This window comes from Epinephelus moara, chromosome 6 (assembly GCF_006386435.1).
Source record: "Epinephelus moara isolate mb chromosome 6, YSFRI_EMoa_1.0, whole genome shotgun sequence".
NCBI classification, from domain to species: Eukaryota; Metazoa; Chordata; class Actinopteri; order Perciformes; family Serranidae; genus Epinephelus; species Epinephelus moara.
In genome coordinates this window covers 14,358,377-14,382,445 of record NC_065511.1, presented here as the reverse complement: position 1 = coordinate 14,382,445, position 24,069 = coordinate 14,358,377, and the positions used below count along the sequence as shown (strand labels likewise).

The following is a 24,069-nucleotide window of genomic DNA, read 5'->3' as shown; positions in this document are numbered from 1 at the left end:
CTTTAGAGACTCCTCAGCTCTGACTGGTTGTCCTTGGTGCGCTGCCATCTGATTCTAGCCAGTGCCATTAGAGACCGTAAGAGGGAAGGAGGGATATGATTTCGGACTATCTGTCAATACAGTGACAGTTTCAGTAAATATGAGAAGAAAAATAATAATAATAAAGTTCCAACAGTAAAAGTACTCACTATGGAAAAAAACCCATTTTAGAATGATGCACATTATAATATTGGCTTCTAATTACCGATGCATTAATGTGATCATCACTAATATTGCAGCTGGTAAAGGCGGACCTAATTTCAACTTCTTTATGTATATATTTATATATGTAGCTTGTGTATCGCCCCAATTGTTTCACAATTTGTTGGTTTGTTTACATATTTGACTTCATTTATTCATATGATAGTTAATTTTTTATGACTTATTTAATTATTTAATACTGAAGCTGTAGGGCTCAATTGGCTAGTTTCAACTCTTGCACTTGCCAGGTGGAACAATGGGACATGACATGAAGCCATGCTGATGAATAACTGTCAAAGACAGTTGATAATACTTGTTGTTAATCCTGCAAACAAACAGTAATGTAGGAAATGATTTGATATTCAGTGACATTTTGCTCAAAGTTCATAGTAATGCTATATGCCTTTGGCAACAGAAATCAATGAATATATAATATGTAGATTGATTTCTTTTACTGGGAACAGAACTCACAGTTTACCCATTTACTGGTTGTTAATGGTAGGTTTCACCACTCAGTGCTTGCTCTGGTTGAACCAAAGTTTTAGTCCAAGTGAAGAGTTGACTCAAAAAGTAGTGTGAAACCAAGGTCTTGGTCCTCTGTTGCCTGGTTTGACCAAACAAAATAAGAACTCCTTCCATGCTTCAAAGTAACTCCTGTGAACCAACTAGATGCAAAAATCTTTCTAGTTAAAATACAGCTCTTGCAGCAAAGCAGAAAAAGTTTCAAAGCTGCCGGCCTGCTCTGTTTTGCAAGGGAAACAGTAGCTTCCTACGACACTCCTTGCAGATGTTGAAGAATTGTTTATCTAGTTAACACACGTCAGTCGACGCTCAAAAAACCCTTCTGTCTAATTAGAGACGGGAGTCATTGTCATCTGTCTCATAATGAGGAATCATGAAGGCTTCTTATTTCTCTCTGATATTTCCCTGTGTCTACAAATGAACAGGGGACAAGTTTCCATATTTTAAGGCAGCGCTGTAAACAGGGTCGCTTGGGTTTTTTTTGTTGTTTTTTTTTAAACATGCACTGTCAATTACCCAGTGGCAGTAGCCTCGCAGATACAGCAGAGTGCTGTGCTGGCTGGCTGACTGGGTGACTGGCTGGGTGGCTGACTTGGTGGCTGACTGGCTTGTCTCTTGGAAACCTGTGAAATATGATTTACATTGAGAGCATGTTGTAGCAAACCCTAGCCCACGGTATGCATATTCCCCCATTGTTTGTGACAGTTGGTTGTACCTGCGCCGGGGGGGAAGAGCGCCAAGTAGGCATCCGACTTTGCATTTCAGTGGCTGAGCTCAGGGTCAGGAGCACATCTGGTTGACTGGGAGGTTTGTGTGTGCGGTGTGTCATTTTTGCGTTTCAGATTCCGTAACACACACACACACACACACACACACACACGCACACATTCGCGAGCTCACTTGTTGCTGTGCAGCCAGAGCCCGTGCGCATAAAGCAGCAGCCGCGGCACACAAACAGCAAACCCGGCACACCGGTGCACTCCTACACAAACAAACAAACACACCTGCTGCTCCTGGCAAGTCGCTCTGACAATCAGCCGAAGGAGGGAAGGCAAACAAAACAAACAGTTTAATTTACATGACAGTAGCCTGCTTTACATTAGCATGCCGCGGCAATGATAGAGTGAAGCTCCGCTGGAAACAGCAGGTAATGAAAAGTGATGGTCCTATTTGCGGTATACTGTAAGTACAGGAATGGGAAGCTCGAGCAGTCAGAACTAATAGCGTGCACTGTGCTGCATGTCTCCCAGACAGTCCTTTTGGTGTGTTGGTTTAAAAAAAAAAAAAAAACTACTCTCCCAGTCCTTTCTGAAATAACTAATTTTCCAGCAATGCAGAATAAATATAAGCAATTTGCTGTGGTGAAGAATTCAAGATGTGTACATGTGTTAAGTGAAGAGGGGAGTGTGATATTTTTTTCTTTCCATTTCCTCCAAACTTTCCTCCTTTAGACAGAACATGAAATGTTTATGCAGTTTGTGCAAAAGAATTCATGTGCAATTTTAACGAGCAATTAACTTCATCAATAAATAAGTAAACAGTGTTTTGGCCGGTTTGTAATTGCGCTGAATGGTATTTGTGTCTTGAGACTGCTGTATTTGTACTTTGTAAGCTTTATTTCCTGGGACATTTACGCCATGTGTGTTAAGTGTGTGTGAGTTTGCATACTTGTGTGTTTGTGTGTGTGTGTGTGTGTGTGTGTGTGTGTGTGTGTTGAATTTGCGTGTGCGGTTTGCGGGTGGGTTGGGTTTGTGAGTGTACGAGTGTATCGTGCTCGTTTGTGTTTTTGCAGATGATAGCACACACTCATCGTGTCATATGTTTGTAGTAATACTATTTAGGTGTGTCTGTAGATCTGTACATGATTCTGTGTGTGTGTGTGTTGTGCTGTGTGTGTTTGTGTTTTTGTGCGTGTGTGTGTGTGTGTGTGTGTCTGCTTGTGTTTGGTATATGTGTGTGTGTGTGTGTGCTGGCTCCAGTGGTCTGCTCCTCATGTAAAGAGATAGCATCTTCCCACAACAGATCAATAAGGGAATATTTCTAGAATCCCTGTTTCTGTCTCCGATTTAAGCAACCCCGTGTGTGTGTGTGTGTGTGTGTGTGTGTTTGTGTGACGAATACTCAGACTGACAACCTCACTTGTGTGCTGGTGGATAGGTTGAACTTAGCTGCCATTATTGAACCTATTGGCATATTATCAGACTCAGAAGAGCAGCAGAGCCATATTTGGGTTTGTCTCTGCTCTTCACTCAAGGGCAACTCCGTTTAGATTCGTGCTTCCTGTTCTGTTTGCGATCTGTTCATCACTCAATCCAAAAACACTCTCACTATTGCCTCATCAGTTGTTTGGAGCATTTGATAGGCAGAACTACTCTGTCCTCTCTGGATACATGCTTCTACTGCTGGTATGAAATATTGACACACGCATGTGGATACACTCCGTCTTGCACATACAATCTCCACCAACCCCACTCTTCACCTAGCTCATGTTTACTTGCTGTAAATTGTCCTAAAGGGACGCAGCCACAGATGATTTATGATGCCAGATATGATTAGATCCCATGTATTTTTACACAACGGACACATTTTTGCATGTGGCGCCTTAAGTGGGAGACAGTAGTCATTAACGACTGAATAAACAGCATGTTCCCTACTTATTAAAATATAGCTTCATGTTTCCTCCCCATTACAGCCGTGGCGGCAGTGCCTTGGCAACAGAGGATAACCCGCTCTGAGTGAAAGTGAAAATATTTATCTAAGAATGTGTAATATGACTGAGGATCTGTTTCGTTTAAAGGCTGGCAAGTGACAGAAGTATGGAAAGTCAGAAGTCAGAAGTAGAGTCAGAATGACATTTTCTGGAAAATGAAAGCCCTGACTTTAATTGACCCGCATTATTCACAGATTATTGACAGACAGTGTTTTAGTGGGAGATGAGTCTGTCCTTAGCTACTTGGACAAAGCAGTTAAAAATTCCTAGAAATAGTTGAAATAGTTCTTATGTTTTTCATTTTGACTCGACTGTAAGTCCTTATCGGTGTGGTGATTGACTTAGCTCACTAGCTGTGGTTACATGGACAATATTTCTTCAGTCCGATTCAAATAATTTTGATTACAAATTCTAACTTAACTGGTTATGTGGACACTAAATAAAGTGATCCAATAAGATGCCAAAAGCATTAAATTGGAATATAGCTCTCTTGCGCCTGCTTTAAAACATCTAATCTACTGGAAATATAACTTTTTTTTTCAACTTAGTGATGATTTAATTTGTTCAATACATGAAGAAGGAGAAAAAGTGGTTTCGCTTGTGATTATAATTAGCGAGTAAGTAAAGTAAGTGTAACCCAGGTTTTTTACTGTAGCTACAAATATAGATGTCTCTTAAACACCTCACATGCAGCCTGTCGGTAGACGTTACAGTTTGCTGATGTTCCCTAAACGTCTCATATGGAGGCTACTATTTGTGTTAGCAATCGGACATTGTTATGGCCGGCAACCCCACAATTCAGCCTGTAGCAACAGCGTTATGCAAGGCTACTGTTTAAAAACCAAAGAATCCATTCATTAGTCAGAACACTCACAACAGAACATAGCTCTAACAGAGCGCTGAATATGTTTTGAATTTATGAAGGATGAAGGATTCTCTGCTAATATAAGCAGAGGGAAGTGCGTAGAAACAGCTGTTGCAGCACGTTGTGTGTGGCGTACTACGTCACCTAATGTTACCACCATGTAGGACAAACATATGCAAAAAGAATAGATTTTTTCCAACCAGACGCAAACAGTCCTATAGGGCGTTTATATAGTTTTCAGATGCTAATATTTTCCTGTTTAACAGATTATCAAAGGTTTGCGTTCAACACGTTTTTTTTTTTTTTTAATGTTCGATACACGAATGTTCGGTTTTTGACAATGCAAATTTCTTGAACAACTTGTTCCTGTGAAGGGTTAATGTCCGGCACGAAGTGCCCTCATATGGCTGTCAGAACAGTTTGCCAACAGATGAAATTTTTCTGTCATTTAGAAAAATGATCGTTATAACAACAAGTGGAAAAAATGTAAACAAAATAGTCTTACTTTTTTTAGGCAAAATAAAATAATTTCTTTCACGGTTAAGAAGGTGGGGCTGTTTTGAAAAGAAAGGCCCAGCTGAATACAGAAAGGTGTGCACAGCACAAGGCCGTGTACATATAGCAACTTTACTTATTTTTTATACCTTTGACCTGTTTACTTTTTGCTCATGAGGGTATTCAGACCTGTTGGTATAGTTTGCACACACAACCTTTATGTCTTGCAGAGGTTGAACACACACAGTTCAAGGTTAGTCTCCAATTCAGCTCAGTCCAGCTCACAGATAATTGTCAATAAAATTGATCTTTCTATTTTTTTTTACTCTGCTCATATTTTTCCACTCTCCTCCCCTCCCCTACACACTTCCCTTGACTCCCTCACTCCACTCTCCTTTGCCTCTGTCCTTCTCTTTTCATCTTAAGCCAGATAAGTCTGCCTCGACTGCCAAGAGCACCGAGTATCACTGCTTGCTTTTTTTTCCCCCTCCTCTTATGTTCTTCTCACAGTGCACTGAAGCCATGTCGCAATTTCTCAGGGAGTTTTGATGCCTGGATGTCTCCTGTCCGGGTCCATCTCGTCTGAGCTGCAGCGCCGGCCCTATGCGATCTGAACTTCGCTGCCTCGCTGCAGGTCAGCCTTCACGGCCGATTAGTGTCGAAGCGCCACTTTGGTCACAAGTTGTCGGGAGCGCTTATCGTGAAGATCAACAGCGATCAGTCTCGCCGCTGCGCTCTCTCTCTCTCTGAGTCCTCTACATCTCCTCCCTCTTTCTCTCTCCTTTCTGTTTTCTGCCCTCTCCCCTTTTGGCATTACCACCCTCCCCCCTTCATGTTTTTTCCTCTCAAATCACCATATTTCCATCTATATCTTATCATTGTCATCCTTCCTTTCTCCCACCTTCCCCCCATGCTGTGTCTCTTGCCGTATCCAAACAATCTCAAAATGTTTTTCCTTCTTAACAACTCCTCCCTTATTGAAAAAAACCTTATGAGGTCAACATAGATGTGAAATCACAAGAAGAAAGGGTAGGATGACATTGTGCTAGGAGGATTAGACTGAACCTAACTTAGCTGCTCGTGTAACATCAGGTGTAACTTACATGGTCTTTAGTGTAGTGTGCTTAAAATAGGGCAGTATAATTCTGTCTTTAGTAAAGCATATTGAGGAGGTTACTGGAAAAAGAATCACTAACAGATTTTCTTAACATTTAAGTGTCTGGTAATTCATGGCTGCTATTTAGGTGTTTCCATAGTAACTTAATGAATTCTACATAATTCAAATACTTTCTGACCACACCTTACATGTTTCTGCATTTCCACATGTAGTTATCTTCCTCTGCTTTTTTTTGCTCCTTTTTTGTTCAAAGAAGACTTCTTGTGTCTCAGAAAAAAGCTAAAAGTTTATCTCTTATTTCATATTTGAACAACAAAGTGGTTTTGCAAGTCAAAGAAAAGTGAGTGAGCACTTTTTCAAGTTGGCAAAAGTGACTTTTTATTCAAAGAACAAGTGAAAAGAGACTTTTAAGACATGTCACTGGTGCTTACTTTTTCCACTCATTATAAAATAGGGAGGAGACTTGATTGGTCTGTATCCAGTCAAAACAGGCTGACATCATTTCAACCAACCAGCTCAGAGGGCAACTACAATCTTTTTACTTATGAGTGTGTCCGGCCTTTGTGATCGACTCTTCACTGGATCTTCTTTTGGCCCGCACAGAGCTGTGTTCGTCCAGTTCAGCGGACACAGTTTGTATGTATTTGCCCCCCCCCCCCCCCCCGCTAATCCCTCCATCCCTTCTTCTCTTGGTGTCTCCGTGTGCCGTCAGGCCTCGTCTGTGGCGAGAGCGGAGACGAGTCATGTTTGGCCTGTCAGTGTGGCTGCTAGTGTCAGTATCTGGAGCTGCTGGTTCCTCTGACAGCGCTGGAGGGGCCGCTGGTCCTAGCAGAGTGCAGCCGTCACCCTGTGACACGCTCAGTGTCACCGATCCCCTCCGTCTGGTGACATGGCATCCCCTCCTCCTCTTCTCCCCCGTCCTCGTCTTTGCCCACCACTCCACTACAACTCCCCACCCCCCTAGCCAGTGGCCTTTTCACTGCCACTCCACAGTCAGTCACTCAGTCAGTCACTTACTGCTTCACTGAGGAGTCTTTAGTAGGAGCTGACCTACATGTGTGTTTGAAAGCTGATACCCGTGTTTTGGATTGAAGCTGGCAATAGTGTTTGCAGCTGATACTCTCTATCTTTATCTTTTACCATTTTCAGTAAGAAATTATTGTTAAAATATAGTTAGAATGACAGATAGATAGACAGATGGATGGATAGATGGATAAATAGAGAGCCTCTGTGCACAGCAGGACTAAATATGTGTGTGATTTAATCTGGCCTTGGCGAGTGTGCAGCAGTGACAAATGGATGCTCACTATGAAACCCCCTCATCCAAGAGACAGTATTAGTTTTTGCTTTAATTACCAGCAGCAGTAATGTTTCCTATCCATAACTGTCGGCCTGCTAGAATGCAGCCTGGCAGAGGGGTGAGGGCCTTGTCTCTTCTCTCAGTGGGCCTCCTGTCTCTTCTACCCCCCCAATCCGTCTATCCTCCTCTCCCTTCCTCCCTCCCACCTCCTCCTCCCTCCCCCCTCCCATCCCCTCTGCGCCCGCCGCATCTTTCATTTCAATATTTCAATATTTATGCCTCATCTGAGAAAGTTCAAAGTCACAGTAAGGAGGCATAACTTTCCCCCGCCTCCCCGCCGACAGCGCAGGACCCTGCCTGGTGGACAGGAGAGGAGAGGCCGGTGACGGCTGGTCTCCCCTCCCCTCCGCTGGTCACCGGTGGCAGAAAGGGAGAGGCCAGGCTAGCTGAGTCAGATGCAGAGACAGACAGCTGGAACTTAAGTGTAACAGATATGGGATTTTGAAGTTTACGGTGACACTGATTGACACTATTTACAGTGTTTTTTTGCTGATATTATTTTGAAGATATATGTAAAAAGGAAATGAGTTTGCCTTTTATAACAATAACTGCAACTACTCAGGTTAAGAGTTCTTCAAAGACAAGCAGTTTTTCAATTTTGTAAATAAAGCTGCATTACATCTTGCTTAACTGGACAAAATTTAATACTCAGGTGAAGCCGATATCAGTCCATCGGTGTGACACATGGCTGGACACCCTCGGCTGATATTAGGTTGCACAACATGTAGCACCTCAAAGGTCCAGGGGCAGCGCAAAGGTCCCATGGGAGCCTGTGTTGGATCTGTTATCCATGTCACTGTGCAGGTACATTTTTCTGTGGGTCTAGCTGACCATGCCTTTACAAAAATCCCCAGCCAGTTTTAATAAATAAAGTGTCTGACAAGTCCGTCCTTTGCCATAAAGATCTTTGACAGCCGCCGTCTGGTAATAGATTAGCCTAATTACAGCGTCCCTGAGTTTAGATCACAACGTCACGTACTCAGCCTGTCGCTCTAATAGCCATTACAGCCACCACTCTCCACTCCCCTCCTGTTAATGTAAAGTTGTAAAGAAAAAAGAGGAGAAAAAAAAGGAAAAGCCAAAAGGAAAAGGTCGTCCTCATTTGCATGCAAGCCTTCATTAGAATATGCGAATATGCTAAGGACCAGAGCTGGCGCTTTGCATGTGCAGGTGATGAATGGCCAGTGCATCGCAGAATAGGACGAGATGGAGGCTTCGTCACCCTCATCTGCATAGCATACTTTATTTACTTATTTATTTATTTATTCATTTACTTTTGAGTGCTTGCTCTCTGTGATACATCTCTCGTCTGTAGTGTGACTGAGGAGGACCTTTGCAGTTTACACCCCCTCCCTCTTCACATTCTCACACACACACACACACACACACACACACACACACACACACACACACTTCAATAAGACGAGGCTCTATTAAATGGCTGAATGAGATCTTGGAGTTTTCACAAGGCTTTCTTTGCTCTTGGAAATAAATAAGGGAATGTTTGGATGGCTGGCGATGTAAATCGTTTGTGTTTGTTTACCACTTAATACATTTTAGCAAGGACTTAAACAAGGCATTAGAAAAGGTAGACATTGTCTGCTTTTTGAGCGATGATTCAACCTGTGGAGCATCAGAGAGTGTCAGCGGTGGGAGGGAGGCCAGCGCTCGTTTGAGTGAAACCTTGCAGGGTGTTTTTGTCGAGGGGGGTGTGTGGATGGGGTGGGGTTTGCAGGGTGGAGGGCGAGTTTCCAGAGAGAAAGTCTTCTCTTCACTCTTCTCTGTTGCTGGGGCGGCAGATGGTGGGTGTCAAGACAACGGCAGCAATAGCCAAACAAAGACATCCTTTGTGTGTGTGTGTGTGTGTGTGTGTGTGTGTGTGCATTCGTGCGTGTATGCGTGTGTGTGTGTATGCATACTTTTTGAGAGGTGTAGAAGTGTGCTTGCTTTGAGTAGGAGGCAACAGCATCTATAATAACACTTGAATGGTGCATTGTATAAATTCCTAAGCTGTATTCACACTCAATCTCCAGAAAGTCCGTTGTTTTATTTGACTTGAGACAGCTGACACCTCACTGAACCTCTGAGAAAATACTCTCAAACTTACTCCCGGATGAAAGAAAGTACCCTTCAGTATCCTCCACCAGAGCAGACGTCGGATGTCACATTTGCAGTTAAACTTTCCAAACCCAGAGAGTGTGAACTTCCACCTGGCACAATCTTTTCTTTCCATCAACAATTTTGGTTCTTTGAGCTTAATAAGTCATTCTTTGATAGGATCGCTGAATATTAGATTAGTACCATCGCGGTTTATTTTGCTCCTCTGGAGTGTGACCTTAGCTGCCCTTCACAGAGGCGCGAGGATAATGAGAGTGGTAGCTGGCCCACAGACAGGCCTGACATCCCAGCTACGCCCTTCACTCAGCCGGCTGAGGAAAAACGTCAATACGGAGGCCTTATGTTTTATGGATTATCTGCTTTAGCAAAACTATAGCGAGAGAAATACAACTCTCGCTTGTCATGTTGCTTCAGTTCTTTTTTAATGTGCGAGACCACTCACCAAAACAACAGCGGTCGAAATTAGAGGCTGTCTTCTTTGTTTGTTTCTTTTCAATTTTCACTCTCCTCACCTCTCCCTGCTCATTCTTAGCATCTCCCGATCGCTCAGGTTGGAACACGGTGACCTGGTGTTCTTTGATTCAACGAAACCTACTTTTCTGACCTTATTTTGAAAAGCCATAGTTTTTGGTTCCCAACATATGTTTGATTTTAGGTGATCATTTTGAATAGATCTTTGTCATGCACCTGTTAACACAGTGTAGTGTGTGTCTTGAACAAAACCTGTTATTATATTTCTCCTGTGCAATTTAAACACACTTCACGGCGCTAGACTTTTGTGTATTTTATTTTTATTTCCGGAATTTAATTATTTATTTTACCAGCTCTCTCCTTTCCTTTTCTTCACTCATTCTTTCTCCCTCTCTTTCCTCACCCTCTTTTTCATACATTTAATTTGTTCTCAGAGGACGGGCAGATACAGTATACAGTAAACAGACTGAATAAATCATGTTTGGGCTTTCTTTTTTTTTTTTTTTTTTGTGGGGGGCGTCTCAGGGATACTGTTGGTTTTTATCCCCAGGAGGCACAGGGGAGGCTTGCTGCTGTAAACGGACCCAAGTGCAGCCCTGTTATCCGCAGTTTAATCTGCCCACTGGGGGCCAGAGAGAGGTCGGGGGGGCTCATCACAGCTCCCGGTCCCCGCAGGAGCACAGAGGGTGCAGAGGTGGGGACGGAGGTGAGAGTGCTGGCTGGTGTCTTTCCCCTCAATTAGACTCTTTAACAGGAGATGAAGCCCTGCTGGTGTGTTTTCCTGTTATAATGACGCCGTGCTCAGCTGGAAAAAGTGGTTACAGTTCTACCAATATATCAGTTTGACTGGCTGATTAAAAATATAATGCTAACATCAGCAGTGTTGTCCACCTATGGTACAGCGTAGCAACCTCTCTGACCACAGACAGTCAGTTTTTATGCTTGCTGCTCCTTCAAAGAAGTCATTTCAGGGCAGCGGGGAAGGATTCAATGTAACAGCTTCAGTAGTATCAGTGCGTAAATCTTGAAATGAAAGCAAACACCTCTCGCCTTAAGGAGCCTTCTAAATGAATGATATCAGTATGTCCTTTAGCTGCATCCTGTGATGGCCTAAGAGCTGTTTCAAAAGTGCTCTAACCTTCCAACAATACTCTGCTGGAAGAGGCGGATTTTTTAAACCATAAATGATTAAATTTAATGCTATTTAATATCAAAACAAAATGCTGTTGGTGTTTTTATGCAGCATGTGAGCTGAAGTTCTGACCTTCAGTCCACACATACAGTTTCAGTACATGCTTTTGAATGTCATCTGTTAAACCCTACTGTCAGTGGTCATGTTTTGCTGTGTTAGTAATATTATTAACTTTATAAAAATATATTTTACGGGATGTAAAATAATTTTGCTTAGTGCTAGATTTACTGCCAAAACAAGCTTAATAATATTGAAAGTACAAAGAGCACAAATAGGCTTTTTTTTTTTTATTCTTCACTCCCCACCTTTCACCTCTCCTCCCAGCAAACACCACACACACACACACACACACACACACACACACACACACACACACACACACACACCTGAGGAGACCTTATAAACATAAGGAAACCTGCATTACAAATTACTGCACATCATAGAAATTGTGCAGCAAGCTTTTTAAAATACCAGCGCTGCCAGTGAGGCGCTTTGTAATTTATCCCTTCACGGCTGTTAGCTGCGCCGCGCAACGGTGATTTATTTGGTTTAAGAGAAGTTTTGTTTAGAGAGATAATGAGCAGGACTTCTCTTTAATGATTTAACACGGCGCGGTGGAAAGGAGAGGGGGAAGGAGGAAAAAAAGCACATATATTTTTCATATCTTTAACTGCACTGCAGAGAGGAAGGAGAGAGAGATGCATTAGCAAGAGAAGCTAACGGCCTTTAACAACGAGCATTTTTGATTCATTTTGTTTTGTTGTGTAAAATGAGACTGTTTCACCTCCACATAACACAGCAGTATTTTATAATGTTATATGTATTTCATTTAAAATGTTTCTCAGGACATGTTTAGTCTTCGTACCGGATAGTGTTTTCTCTCTCCTTTTCCTTTAATACATAAAGGTGAATCGTATTTGTGCTGATTCCACACAATATGGCAGCTCATACAAGTCTATTGTGAAAAGTGCTAGAGCCACTTGTGTAGCTGTCTGTACCTTGTTCTTTATACACCTCTCCTTTCATCTTGACACCAAATACAGTATTATTCTCTCTTGTTCAGCGTTTTCAAGTTTCTCCCCTCACTTAGGATTTAAATCCCCAAATTAAAGCAGTTAATTAGAAAATATAATGATGCTGAGTAGCATAATATGCAAACAGTGCTATGACGCTCAGAGCTGGGGGCTCCGTAACACTGAAACTGCCATCGGCGCATAACGATGATGATATCAATAATAGATTACTTCATCAATCGCCGTTCTCTCGAAGATGGAAATGCGCTGTTGGGAAGGGACTGAATTTTTATTTTTCATTATTATAATTTTTTTTTTCTTCCCTTCCTCCCTCCCTTCCCGTAGCTTGAAAATGTCTGTTTCATCTCACATTAGGGTGTGCTCTGCATAAGTGCAGGTGGAACTTGCTCTCCCTCTAAATGATCCTTTAATGGAACAGTGTGCACTGGAGCTGGGAACTCTATGGGGCGCTGCCACTGTCGATGAGAACTTCGCCTCAATCAATCCGTCAAGCCCCATCACCTGCCTCAGCAGATGATCCAAAAACCCCTTTGGAGAGGCAAAGTGAGCTTTTTATGTACCTCCTCTAAGACTAGAGGACACACACGCGCACACACAGGCACGCACGCACAAAGCGGCGGCATCATAAGTGAGAGGTGTCTGTTTCATTGAGAGGCTTGACGTTGATCAGTCGTCAGAGAAACACTTTGCCTCTCTTTTATTTTTTATCAAGATCATCTTAGAATAGATCAAGTGCTTGCTTTGCTCTGGCACGGGCATGAAAAACAAAATCAATTCAGATGTTTTATTTATTTATTTCCCTCCCCAATATCTGTTACATTATGGGATGTTTCCATAAGCGGATCTCTTAGAAGCCCAAGCAATATTGATGCGAAGTCGCCTCTTGCTTCCGTCAAACAAAGCGGCATCGCTGCAAACTGCATTTGCCCCGGCTTCTCTCCCTAGTTCACATTCACTCCAGCTTATCTGGATACTCCATCATGATTTTTCATATTCCTTCATTTCCCCTTCTTTCTCTCCTGTGGCTTTTCTTTCTCCATCCTTCCATCACCATCTATCTCCACATCTGCAAATTTGACACCACATTTAGTTCGCCCCATCTACTGCTATAGGCCCGCTTGTAGAACATCCATTAAACTCAGCCTGTAAACTCAGCAGAATCCCTCCTTCCTCAGTCCTTATTCTTGATTTCTTCCTGTCTGTCTGTCTGTCTGTCTGTCTGTCAGGAAAGCAGTCGCTCCGTCTGTCAATAAATGTCTTATCTTTTCGACTTCTTGTTCCTGTCTGTTTATCTGTCTGTCTGACATGTCGGCAGCTGTCTCAGCGCTCCGGGGTTGCTGTCAGCCAAGTGTTGGTTTCTGTTCTTCTGTCAGTTCACCTGCCTGTCAAAGCTTCTCAGATTAGACTTGTCAACTTACCTCCAGGTTTTCCGCTTCTCTGGGATGGGTTTATAAAAAAATAAATAAACAAGGAAGAAACACATTATGTTTACTCAGAAGACTAAATTAGTTTTGGCATTGAGTAAAGTTCTTTTTTTATGCTATGGGTCTCCCTCTTCAATGATAAATATAGTTTGCAGGCACTTTATCCTTTTACATTTATGAGCTAATGTTTTATAGCATTTCCTCTGTCAGTAGATCATTGTCAAATTAGTTGTGAGGCCTTTTACAAAAAATAAATGAGAATGTTTGACTGACACACCAGTGGCACTGCTCTTGCAAGTGTTTCTAAATTAAGACCACATTTCCCATACATCCTAGAGCTTCTTCACTTACCCTGTATGAGAATTTGGTTCAGTTAAAGATGGCAAAGATGATGAAGAGTCAGAAAGGGAAAAAGTGGGGAAAACAGAAGTTTGGGAGAGGAGGTGAAGCAATGTGGGTGCTGCAAGAGTCAGTGTTACAGGAGGGGAGAAGAAAAAAGAAGTGTAGCAGAGAGATGGATGGGAGGAGGTAATATTGAGATGAGTGGTAGGAGAAACAGAAGATGGAAGTGCAGGGAGATGAAGGAAGCCGAGATGGCAGAGGAGATGGAGGGAGGAGTGTGCAGAGGGGAGCTACCTGCTGCTGATGGCAGTCAGAGTCAGTGAGGGATGGAGGGCGATCCAGCTGTGACATTAAAGCAGCAGGTGGAGGCCATCATTAGGACTGGCACAGGAGGCAGGATGAGCCCACACACACTCATTTCTTTGGGGCCCAGCGGACCACTGAAGAGCGTGTGTGTATGTGTGCGTTTCTCCTCAAAAAGAGCTGAAGCATAGTCCCATAACTTCAGAGCTCATCCCCACCTCCCCCTTTCATCTTTCCCACATGGAATCCCTCTTCCTCTGCAGGTTTCAGCGGCTTCGCCTGGCGAGGGTTGAGCGGTTCCTACATCTGGTAGCTCTCTCGTAATGGTTTTTCAGTTACCTTTTAACCAATTACAATACAGCAGTTTGTTCGATTTCAGCTTAATTTTTCAGCTCATAGCTTTTCCGATGTTGCGTTCACATTGTGGCAGAGCACAGCAGGCAGCAAACTGGATGTTCAATCGTTTCCAAAGGACAAGCGATAAGAAATTGTGCCAACTGTTCCCTAAGTTTTGTCCTCTACAGCCATAGTTAGGACAACAGAGTTGTTTTAAAATCTGAAATATGTGCTCTACCTTTGCCCACCTGCTTCTCTCTTGATTTAGTCTTCTGGTTCTTCATATTAGTGTCCAGGAGAAAATAATGTTGGTTTTGGTAAAGCTCTCAATTTCTCTACTGAGATGTAGAATACACTGTGTAACAATCCATTTAACAGTTAGAGGTGAAGTGGCACATACATACAGATGAGTAATTGTGTCCATGGACTTATCTAATCTTTTGTTAACAGTCCATTGTGTAGGATTTAAAGGGATTATTGGCAGAAATGGAATATAATATAATAAGTATGATTTCTTTAGTGTATAATCACTTGACAATGAGCATTGTTGTGTTTTAGTCACTGTAGACTGAGCTGTATTTTACTACATAGGAAGTGGTTCCTCATCCATGAAGTCTGCTATGTTGCACCCCCATGTTTCTACAGTAGCCCAGAATGGACAAACCAAGCACTGGCTCCAGACAGGGCAATTCGTGTTTTTGCTTTTTTTTTGTTGGCCACTGTAGTTTGATGATGGGCTGTGTTGGATTGTTTTAAGTGGAACTGCTTTATTTATACTTTAAACTGGTTTAAATCACTGAATCCATTTGATTTGGAGAGGGAGAGGCCTTTGCAGATAATTCGGCCCCTGGTAAAAATCTCCTGAATGTCAGGATTAGAAAAAAAAGGTGAGCACATAATAAGTTTTCAGAGACAAAAACATGAGGACACATTAGCAGGTGATTGTCGCAGACAGGCTGAGCAGCGTCAGAGAAATACTGATTTGTAACGTAAAACTGCTTTGTTCAGTGTTTTTACCAGTTATGATAACCAAATCCATTTGTTTTAGAGAGGAGACCTCTGCAGATAATTTAACTCCCGATAACCAAAACAATGAACACAGAGGGAGAAGACAGGAGAAGTTTCAGCTTGTTGCAATCTGCAATCCTCACTGCTGGATGCCCGCCAAATCCCCCTAAATCTTACACACTGGACCTATAATAAGATACATTGACAGTAGTGCCCATTTTATGTTGAACCAGAAGTTGTCGACTGACGACTGGATATCTCTGCCAGGGTAAAGTGTTTCCTACCAAACAGGTTCACATTGTTTGGTTACAAAAACTTAAATTTCCCAGCCACACCATTTTTGTTCACAGGCTAGAAACCACTGGGTTAAAGCAACACAATGGAGGATTACGCTTTTTACCTCACGGGGTCCCCCTACAGACGAAAAACAGTATTGTCTGTTACAACTCTTTCTGCGCGTGCATTTGTTGACAAGCCACCGATATCGGTGAACTTCCTGAAGCTGGCCGTGTAATGCGCGATCATCATGTCTTCAGAACAGGTAAAGTAGCCTTATAGCATTTTGTACATGCATGATTAGGCCGATTGCTTTATTTATTTATTCATTTTCGAAACTCAGAAATGAGTTGCTCTCTGCATGTCAGGGATGACCTACTCCTCACGGTGCGAGCACACACACACACACACACACACACACACACACACACACACACACACACACACACACACACAAACTCAACAGAGTGAAGTCAGACAACAGCAGAGAGGCCGCGGTGCAGATGAAGGGAATATAACTTCAAGATTACTCTAGTTGACGACAACTACACTTGTTACTGTACGTAAGTGCGATAAAACCTCTGCCAGCCAAGCCAATACTTTATCAATACATGTGATCAGCATGTAGAAAGCCATATTTCAGTCTGGTCTGTCCACAGTCTCTCATTCACCACTATTATGATTTACGATCGTGGTCAACATAAGCATATCACGCTCGTGGTGCTAACAGCAAACTGTTAAAGACAAACTAAAATGAAAGCTGTCTGTATGTAGGCTAACACTTTATCTTAAAATGTACCTGAGGCAGCCGACCTGCAGACAGTGAGTCTCCTAAGTAGAGGGTAACAGCAGTAACAGCGCCAGGTCACCATTGGTCGGGCATCCCTCCTCTTTCAGTTCTCGCCAGCGTGTGAAAGCCGGGCCAATGTTTATCCTTGTTCGAGCTCTTGTTTTATCGCTCTCCCGTTTTCTTTTCTTTGTCTCCTCGGACAACACCTTTACCTTCTTACTTTTCTTTGTCGCTTCAGCCATGACAACCACGTCTAACTTTGTTCACCTCGGTTTGGCTACGCTACTCTAAAGAGAGGAAGGGGATATGACATGTGCTGTAAAGCATCCAAATTTTAGTCCTTCTGTGTCTGGGTTCCTACCCGAACCCCGAAACTGCACAGTGCCAGTGCAAGTGAAACAGATGCTCTCAAGCAATGACGGAGGTGTCATCCAACCTATTGTGAGTTGATGTACTATCACAAGGATCTTGGATATATATTTTGAGGGCTCAAAAACTTCATTGTGTTGCTTTTAAAACCACGTATGGGTGAATGTAGCACCGACACAATATGGGGTTAACCCGCCCAGTATCAGTGGGCTGTTCTGATGCTTCGTTAGCGTTATTGTTATAATACTGTTCGGTTATTGGATCAAATCAGCCCTTGTGTTGGGTGGTTTTCTACCCATGGCTTCTGGGTAAAACTAACCCATTAATGCATCCATGCAATATTTAGCCATGCTGTGTCAGTTTAAACCCATTTGGTATCACTTTTTTAAAGCAACAATATGAGTACAGAAATGTCAGATTAAGTGAAAGACGACAGCATGTTTGTCCTCTTATACCTTTCAAGGTTAACTGTCAAAACCCGAAGAAACAAGTTCAAAGTAACTCAAGCAAAAGTTGGCAAAGTATGTCATGTCTGACCTGGCGCTTTCCCAGCATGCCTTGTACACAGCTCTCGGGAATGGGTGTGTGCGTAATTTGATGGGTGGTGGGCTACGGTACGTCTAAGCCGAGCGTTGCTCCAGGCCTTTTCTTAGATCTCCCATCCCTTCCGGACCTGTAGATGGGCCTATCCAGGAACACCATTAGGCAAATGAAGTTGTTTGTATCAAATATTGACATATTATCTCTTCATCATCAGGCAGCGGGAGGGAGGAGAGAGAGAAAGATTGTAACTGTGGGTAATTGAGCCGTGTCTCCCCTGCTTATCGGTAAAGCTCCGGCACGTCACGGACCTAACGAGCTGTGGCGCGCCGATTAGTCTGAAGGGAAAGTCGAACGTGAAACACCAGAGTCTCTGTCTTTCTTTTTCTTTTTCTCTTTTTTTTCATATCTGCAATGGATATTATGAGCCTCCCTGGAGGGCAGAGGCACAGCCTTATTAGTTCAATTCATGGGGGGGAAGAGAATTGATATGGATGAATGGCATGTTAAAGTATCCCTTTGTTACAATAACCATCAAGGCTGATGGTTCGGGCTGATGATGCAGCCCAAGGCAGCAGGACGACAAGCTGAGGCCTTGACCTGGATGGCAGAGGATGCACACACACCAAGGGCAGGGGGCTGATTACACACTGCCTTAAACAAATGGATTTGCCCCTTTAACATTTAGATATGGGATCTTTGTGTGTGTTGGTGTCTGTATATGCATGAGAGATAGGGTACTTGTGGATGTCCTTTTTTGTGAGTAAGGACTGTCATTTGTCTGAATTTGTATCATTGTGTGTTTGTGTGTGTTTGTGTGTGTGTGTATGCTGCCTGTTTTTTATCTCAACATTATCAGGAATAGTAGTTTGGGTGTATTAGATAATCATATGGTGAATAGCTAATTATAAATGTGTTATCATCACCATTTGTGCGCATTTCCCATTTGTGTATTTATATCTGTGGCTGTGCATGTTGTTATTGTGCATCTCAGTGAATATTAACACCCATTTCTGTGTGTGTGTGTGTGTGTGTGTGTGTGTGTGTGTGTGTGTGTGTGCGCGCGCGCAGCCTGTGCCAGGTGCCTCCACAGGGCATTACCCATCTTGCACTCATGCCACTCTGAGAATAATCCAGTAAAAAAAATGGGCGAGATGAGAATCTCACAACATGCCAGTTTGATTTGTACCCCTTGCTATCAAAGAATGCTAATTAAAATCATATTTTGCATATGTCTTGTCTTTCATGCGCATATGCAAATTGCCCCTGTTGCCTTTCAGCACTCTGTAATTAGGTTTATGAAGGACAGCTGTAATACATAATTAACAGAAATGTTTGCAAGCTCTTTTTTTCTCCGCGTCTAAACACGACGACTTAAACAAGCACGCGTGAAGTGTTCCAAGGCCGTGCTTTTCTCTCAAATATATTGATTAATTCGTTTACCCCCCCACCCCCTCAGAAATATCTTAATTATGCTGTTTGTTTATTTATAGATGATGCCGTCAGTCAGAGGCGCTTCCAGTGGGCCAGAGAAGCTCAGCATTTTGATCTTGCCAGTCTCCCTGATTGGAGTATACAAGATTTAGTCATACGCTCGCTCCCAGTTTAACTCCAAGGCAGCATTCTGGACGGGTGGATGGATTGAGTTAGAGAGGATTGAGAAAATGTGGAGTGATGATAGCGAGGCAAAACAGGGGAACATGTTTGAATATTTATATGGTGGTGTTAGTTAGCGTCGGCCTCAGGGGCCTTGATGACGGACGGGACTCTGGGGCCATGATGGGATGGAGGACACAGCCTTGTGTGTGTGTGCGTCCAGACATTGGGGGGGGGGGGGGTGTTGGGGTAGAGAGGGGCAATAGCTAACATAGCGACATAAATAGCGAAATAATTATGCTTTCGCTTTATGAAAGACTGACTCGTAAAGTTAGAAGGAAAGCTTCAGAAAGGCGCAGACGGGGCTTGCCGAGGAGAAAATAGAATAATGATCTACTTGGAAGAAACAAAAGTGAAAACCTCCAGAAATGGGAGGAGTGACAAGGGGGAGGACCTGAGTGTGTGCAGTGACAGTGCCAACCACATGACTGTCGGTTCAACTCCCTCGGCCCCTTTCATGTAGCTCCATCCTCAGCTCTCAGATGTGGTCATTGTCTCTCAGTTGCACAATAATGGGAAGTGATGGGTGCTAAATGAAAAGGCCAGGGGATGAAAACTCTGGTGAAGCAGCTTGGATGTCAGAGTAGTTAGTCCTGTCATCCGTTCATTATGTTTTCATATGCTGTTTAGGAGACACGGTAAACTCAGGGCCCTCGACAAAGTCAGGACATTGCGGTCACTGTCAAGCTTTGGTACCCTGGTATTTTTGACTGTGCATGCGTGCAACTGTATTTACTGTAGATACATGTGCATTTGAATCCTTGCACGTGTGCACATATTTGTTTGACACATTGATGTACAACATGTGGAGCTCTTTGCCTAGATTCTCACTCTACTGTCTGACTGAAAAGGTGCTGTTAAAACAAACATTCTCAAACCTATACTCCTCTTGTGGTGCAAAGTTTTCCTATACATTTTTTGTCCGCTTTGCTGGTCTGTCATCTATTAACAGAACAATAGTCTCTCCACCCAAAAGCAACTGTTTATGACAGATTATATTTAAAACTCAATGTCAGATGGGGTCTGTTCCTGGGAAAAATCTTGGAATGTTGGAGAAGGATGGGTTTGTTTTCTCATGCAATTGTGAGAGTGTCTATCGGGGAGAAAAAGAAGGACGAGCAGCATAGAAATAAAGGGACAACCAAAACGAAGACACAACATCTTCTCTGCTTTATAGCTTCTTGTTGGAAACAGTGACAAATGGAGAAGGTGCAGCTTGAGTCTTACTTTAGGAATGGTAGTTCATTCATTTGAGAAGACATGATTGCAGAAGCTATCTTAAAATCCTAGGAAGTATTTGTCAGGCATTTATAAGGCTGGGTATAGTTCAAAGAATTACAGTACCAGTACCCTTAAAAAGAGGCTATCAATACCAATAGAGTACTTCTTTTGATACTATTTTATGCCTCCTCATGGGGACAGTATGGGCCAGAGGCATAATGTTTACGTGTTGTCCATGAGTCCATCCAGCCTGTATGTCAAGAACGCCATGAGGTGATTTCTTAAAAATTTGACACAAACTTCAGGTCACTTTGACTTCACAGAACACCTTTTTGGCATTACTCAAGAATTCATATGTTAGTCATGACAAAATTTCACAAGTATCTGACGGAATAAAAAGATGAAGTGATGAAATTTTACATCCAAAAAGTCAAAGGTCAACTTCACTGTGACATCATTAGATAGTGATTGGTGACACTAATCTCGGGTGTCCGCTTTGGAGCTGTGCCATACTTTGGAACATTGTGGCGGCGTCTTGACGTGTCTAACAGAATAAAATGATGAAGTGATGGCATTTTATATCCAAAAAATCAAAGGTCAACTTTGCCATGACATCAAATTTTTTTGCAAAAGCACTTTTCTGGACATTATTCAACGCTATTACTCAGGGGAGAAAGGGCAGAAATTTGGTAAGATACTGAATTGGTGATACAAATCTTGGGTGTCCACTTTGGAATTGTACCATACTTTGGAACGTTTTGGTGGTGTCTTGACACAGTAAACTGCCAACTCTGTCAAATACGCTGCTCTATTTCACCACATTGCAAACTGTATGGGTTGTAGCTGCTGCAGTGGTGGGCCAATCACACGTCGCATCACATCAAAGAACACTTGCATGATTGGGGGCAAGCAAAACCTTATGAAGACTTTTTATTTTAAATTTAGATCTTGATATAAAGGCAATCAAATGTAAGTTTTGTTTGAGCTTGTTTGAGTGGATACCTTAAACGTATAGAATACCAATTCCCAACCCTACATATGTACTGTGATGACTGCTTTACAGATTTTCTTGAAATAAACAGCAGTTGAAATGAACCCATACTGGACAAACTCCCTTGTGTATACTACTATGTACATTAACCCATGTTCTGTGTGTGTGTTTTGTAGATGGGCTTTCGTGATGAAGAAACACCTCAGCACCCACCTGCTGGGAAAACATGGAGTCGGACAACGCAAAGAGAGGTACATTAAACACTTGCAACCACATCCAGCACTGCACATCATCATCTCCTTTTCAGTCAAAGTCAAAATCAATTCTAGCACATTTACATTCATGACAGACAGAATTTGATTCAGATATGATTCCCTATCCTAGATCCTGACTGTCAAGTATTTTAGCTTGTTTTCAGGAGTCTTAACATGAGAGATACTGCTGGCAATTAATTCTAGATTTTGGTGGATGACTCCTTCAACCCCTATGGAGGTCTGCAAGCTTTTAAGCAAAAAGTCCCCACTAGTTAGAGTAAATTTCAAGTTAAATATAACTTGAGATCCTCCTTTCCCTAATGAGTTAAATGGCGTTCACTCATCTTGTCTGTCTCGGTCTCTTGCTTACATCCCTTTTTTCTGTCAAACTTTATCTGGCTTCCTTCCTCATCTTACTTTCAGCTCTCCCTCTTGAATTAAGGATGAATGATGTTTCTTTTACCATTTTTGTCTGCGTATGCGAGTGTGTGTTTCTGTGTATGTGCAATGTCTCCCGCTTGGCCCTGTCTATCAGAAGCAGAGCCCTGCTGTCAGTGTATGTGCGTTGTGTATGTGTGTGAAAAAGAAAGATGAGGAGATGAAGTTGTGAAGCCCCCCCGCCCCCCTACTCTGACAAGCCAAAACGAGACGTTAAACACCTCTCAATCTGTCAAGCGAGCTGCTAAAATAGAAACAGACCCGCTTTTTCATTACTCCGCAACCAAATTGATACTTTTGACAACGTGTGGTATTAGATATGACAAGTGGCTTCAGATATGGAAGTAAGCAACCCGACCAGATGCCTCTCCATCTCTCTGACATTATCAACTAAATTCCTACTGTCAGCTGTTCATCTGGATTAGATGGAAACAAATCCTCATATCCTCAACTGCTTCAAGTATCCGTTTGATCCACATATTTTTTTTGTTATTGAAACCTTTATTTGTCCAAGTATAGCTGATACTCCATACTCACAGTTACATATGTTCACATCTGTGACCAACCCAGTGCAACCACATTTTTTTTTGCCATTGGTTAACAACATTTATGTAACTTACTGTTTGAACACAACAGGTAATGCCAGGCCAACTGCCATTACCTCAGGTACTGGTGGTTTCCATTGACAGATGAAGGTTGAAGGTGGAAGTGTACAAGCTGCCATGACTGCGGTAGCATCTCATTTGTAAACTCGCACAGTTGTAACATTGTAATTACTTCTGCCAACTTTCGTGTTAAAAGAGTGGTCAATGAATGCCATTTAAATAGTTTTGTTTCACCTGCAAATCCCCCAGACTACACTTACTGGGCTGTGCTCACACAGGATTAGGTCAAAACCTAGTATATGGCCGGTCATTAAACTTGGGCTTTTAATTTGAAACAGGAAGTGGAGGCACTCGCTCAGTCACAGACTTTTAATTACAGTGCTGGCCTTGCTGGTGTGGTCCACGCAAAAATGTATGTAAATACATGTTAAAATGAAGAACAATACACCTAGACAGGCTCACATAGCAGAAAGGTTCTGGTTTTTGGAGCTGAGTGACCCATGACATTATACATTGCACAAGGTTCACCAACATACCAGGTGTCTTATACGAGACGCATTTTCCCTACATATACAACATGCTAACATTATTAGCATAGACCTCTGACATTTCCCACTGCATAAATTAGCCTAGTGGCTAGCGGAGTTTGCTTCTACTCATATGAAGCTTGAGGAAATCACACACAAGACTTCAAATGCTTTTTTGTGGGGGCTTTATTATTAGTTATTGCTTTTTATCTGTGAAATAAAAGTAAAGTAAAGCTTTCCAACATAGCCTTTGAAGATAATAGTTACTGTGAAGTTAACCATTAATTTGTGGACTTGAGGTTAGCATTTCAGCCGTCGCCATCTTGGCAAGAAGCTGGCTCTGTGGAGGAGCGAGGGGTGGATCTGACTGAACAGTCGAGGACACTATTGGTAGACAGCCGGCACTCAGTGCAGCCCGCCCTCAATTATATGTAACTTTAAGCATTAATGAAATATAAACTGGTGAGCAATATAAAAATTCACCCCCTGTACAGTTGTCAGGCTGTAAATATGTTTATTGCTAATGAAAGTTGAGCATTTTAACATGGGTGTCTGTGGGGATTGACTGGCTTCTGGAGCCAAGTGGACGTTTCAGGAACTGCAGTTGTATTTTTCAGCCCTAGGGGTTGCCGTTGGGTTTCAACTGAGGGAAATGTTTTTTTAGTTAACAAAAACAAACAGGAGGTCTGCAGTAGGTCGCCGCGGCTGTCAGCGCCTATTTATTTGGAAAGAGCAACAGCCAATGGGGAAACTCCAAATCGCACAACATTAGTCATTCTGACCAATGGTGCAACTTTATCACTCACTCACGGACAGCCTTTTATGTTTGTAAGGCTGGCCTTACATTCTGCGGTCCAGTCAACAA

General features: G+C 42.6%; 1 protein-coding gene across 1 annotated transcript in view; it reads left to right on the top strand.

Moving 5' to 3' along the window:
- znf407 (zinc finger protein 407) overlaps window positions 1–24,069 on the top strand; it is a 165,970-nt gene that overhangs the window by 49,954 nt on the left and 91,947 nt on the right. The window contains exon 5 of the mRNA XM_050047139.1: window positions 21,557–21,631. Within this exon, the coding sequence (XP_049903096.1) occupies window positions 21,557–21,631 (75 nt within the window). The remainder of the gene's footprint in view (window positions 1–21,556; window positions 21,632–24,069) is intronic.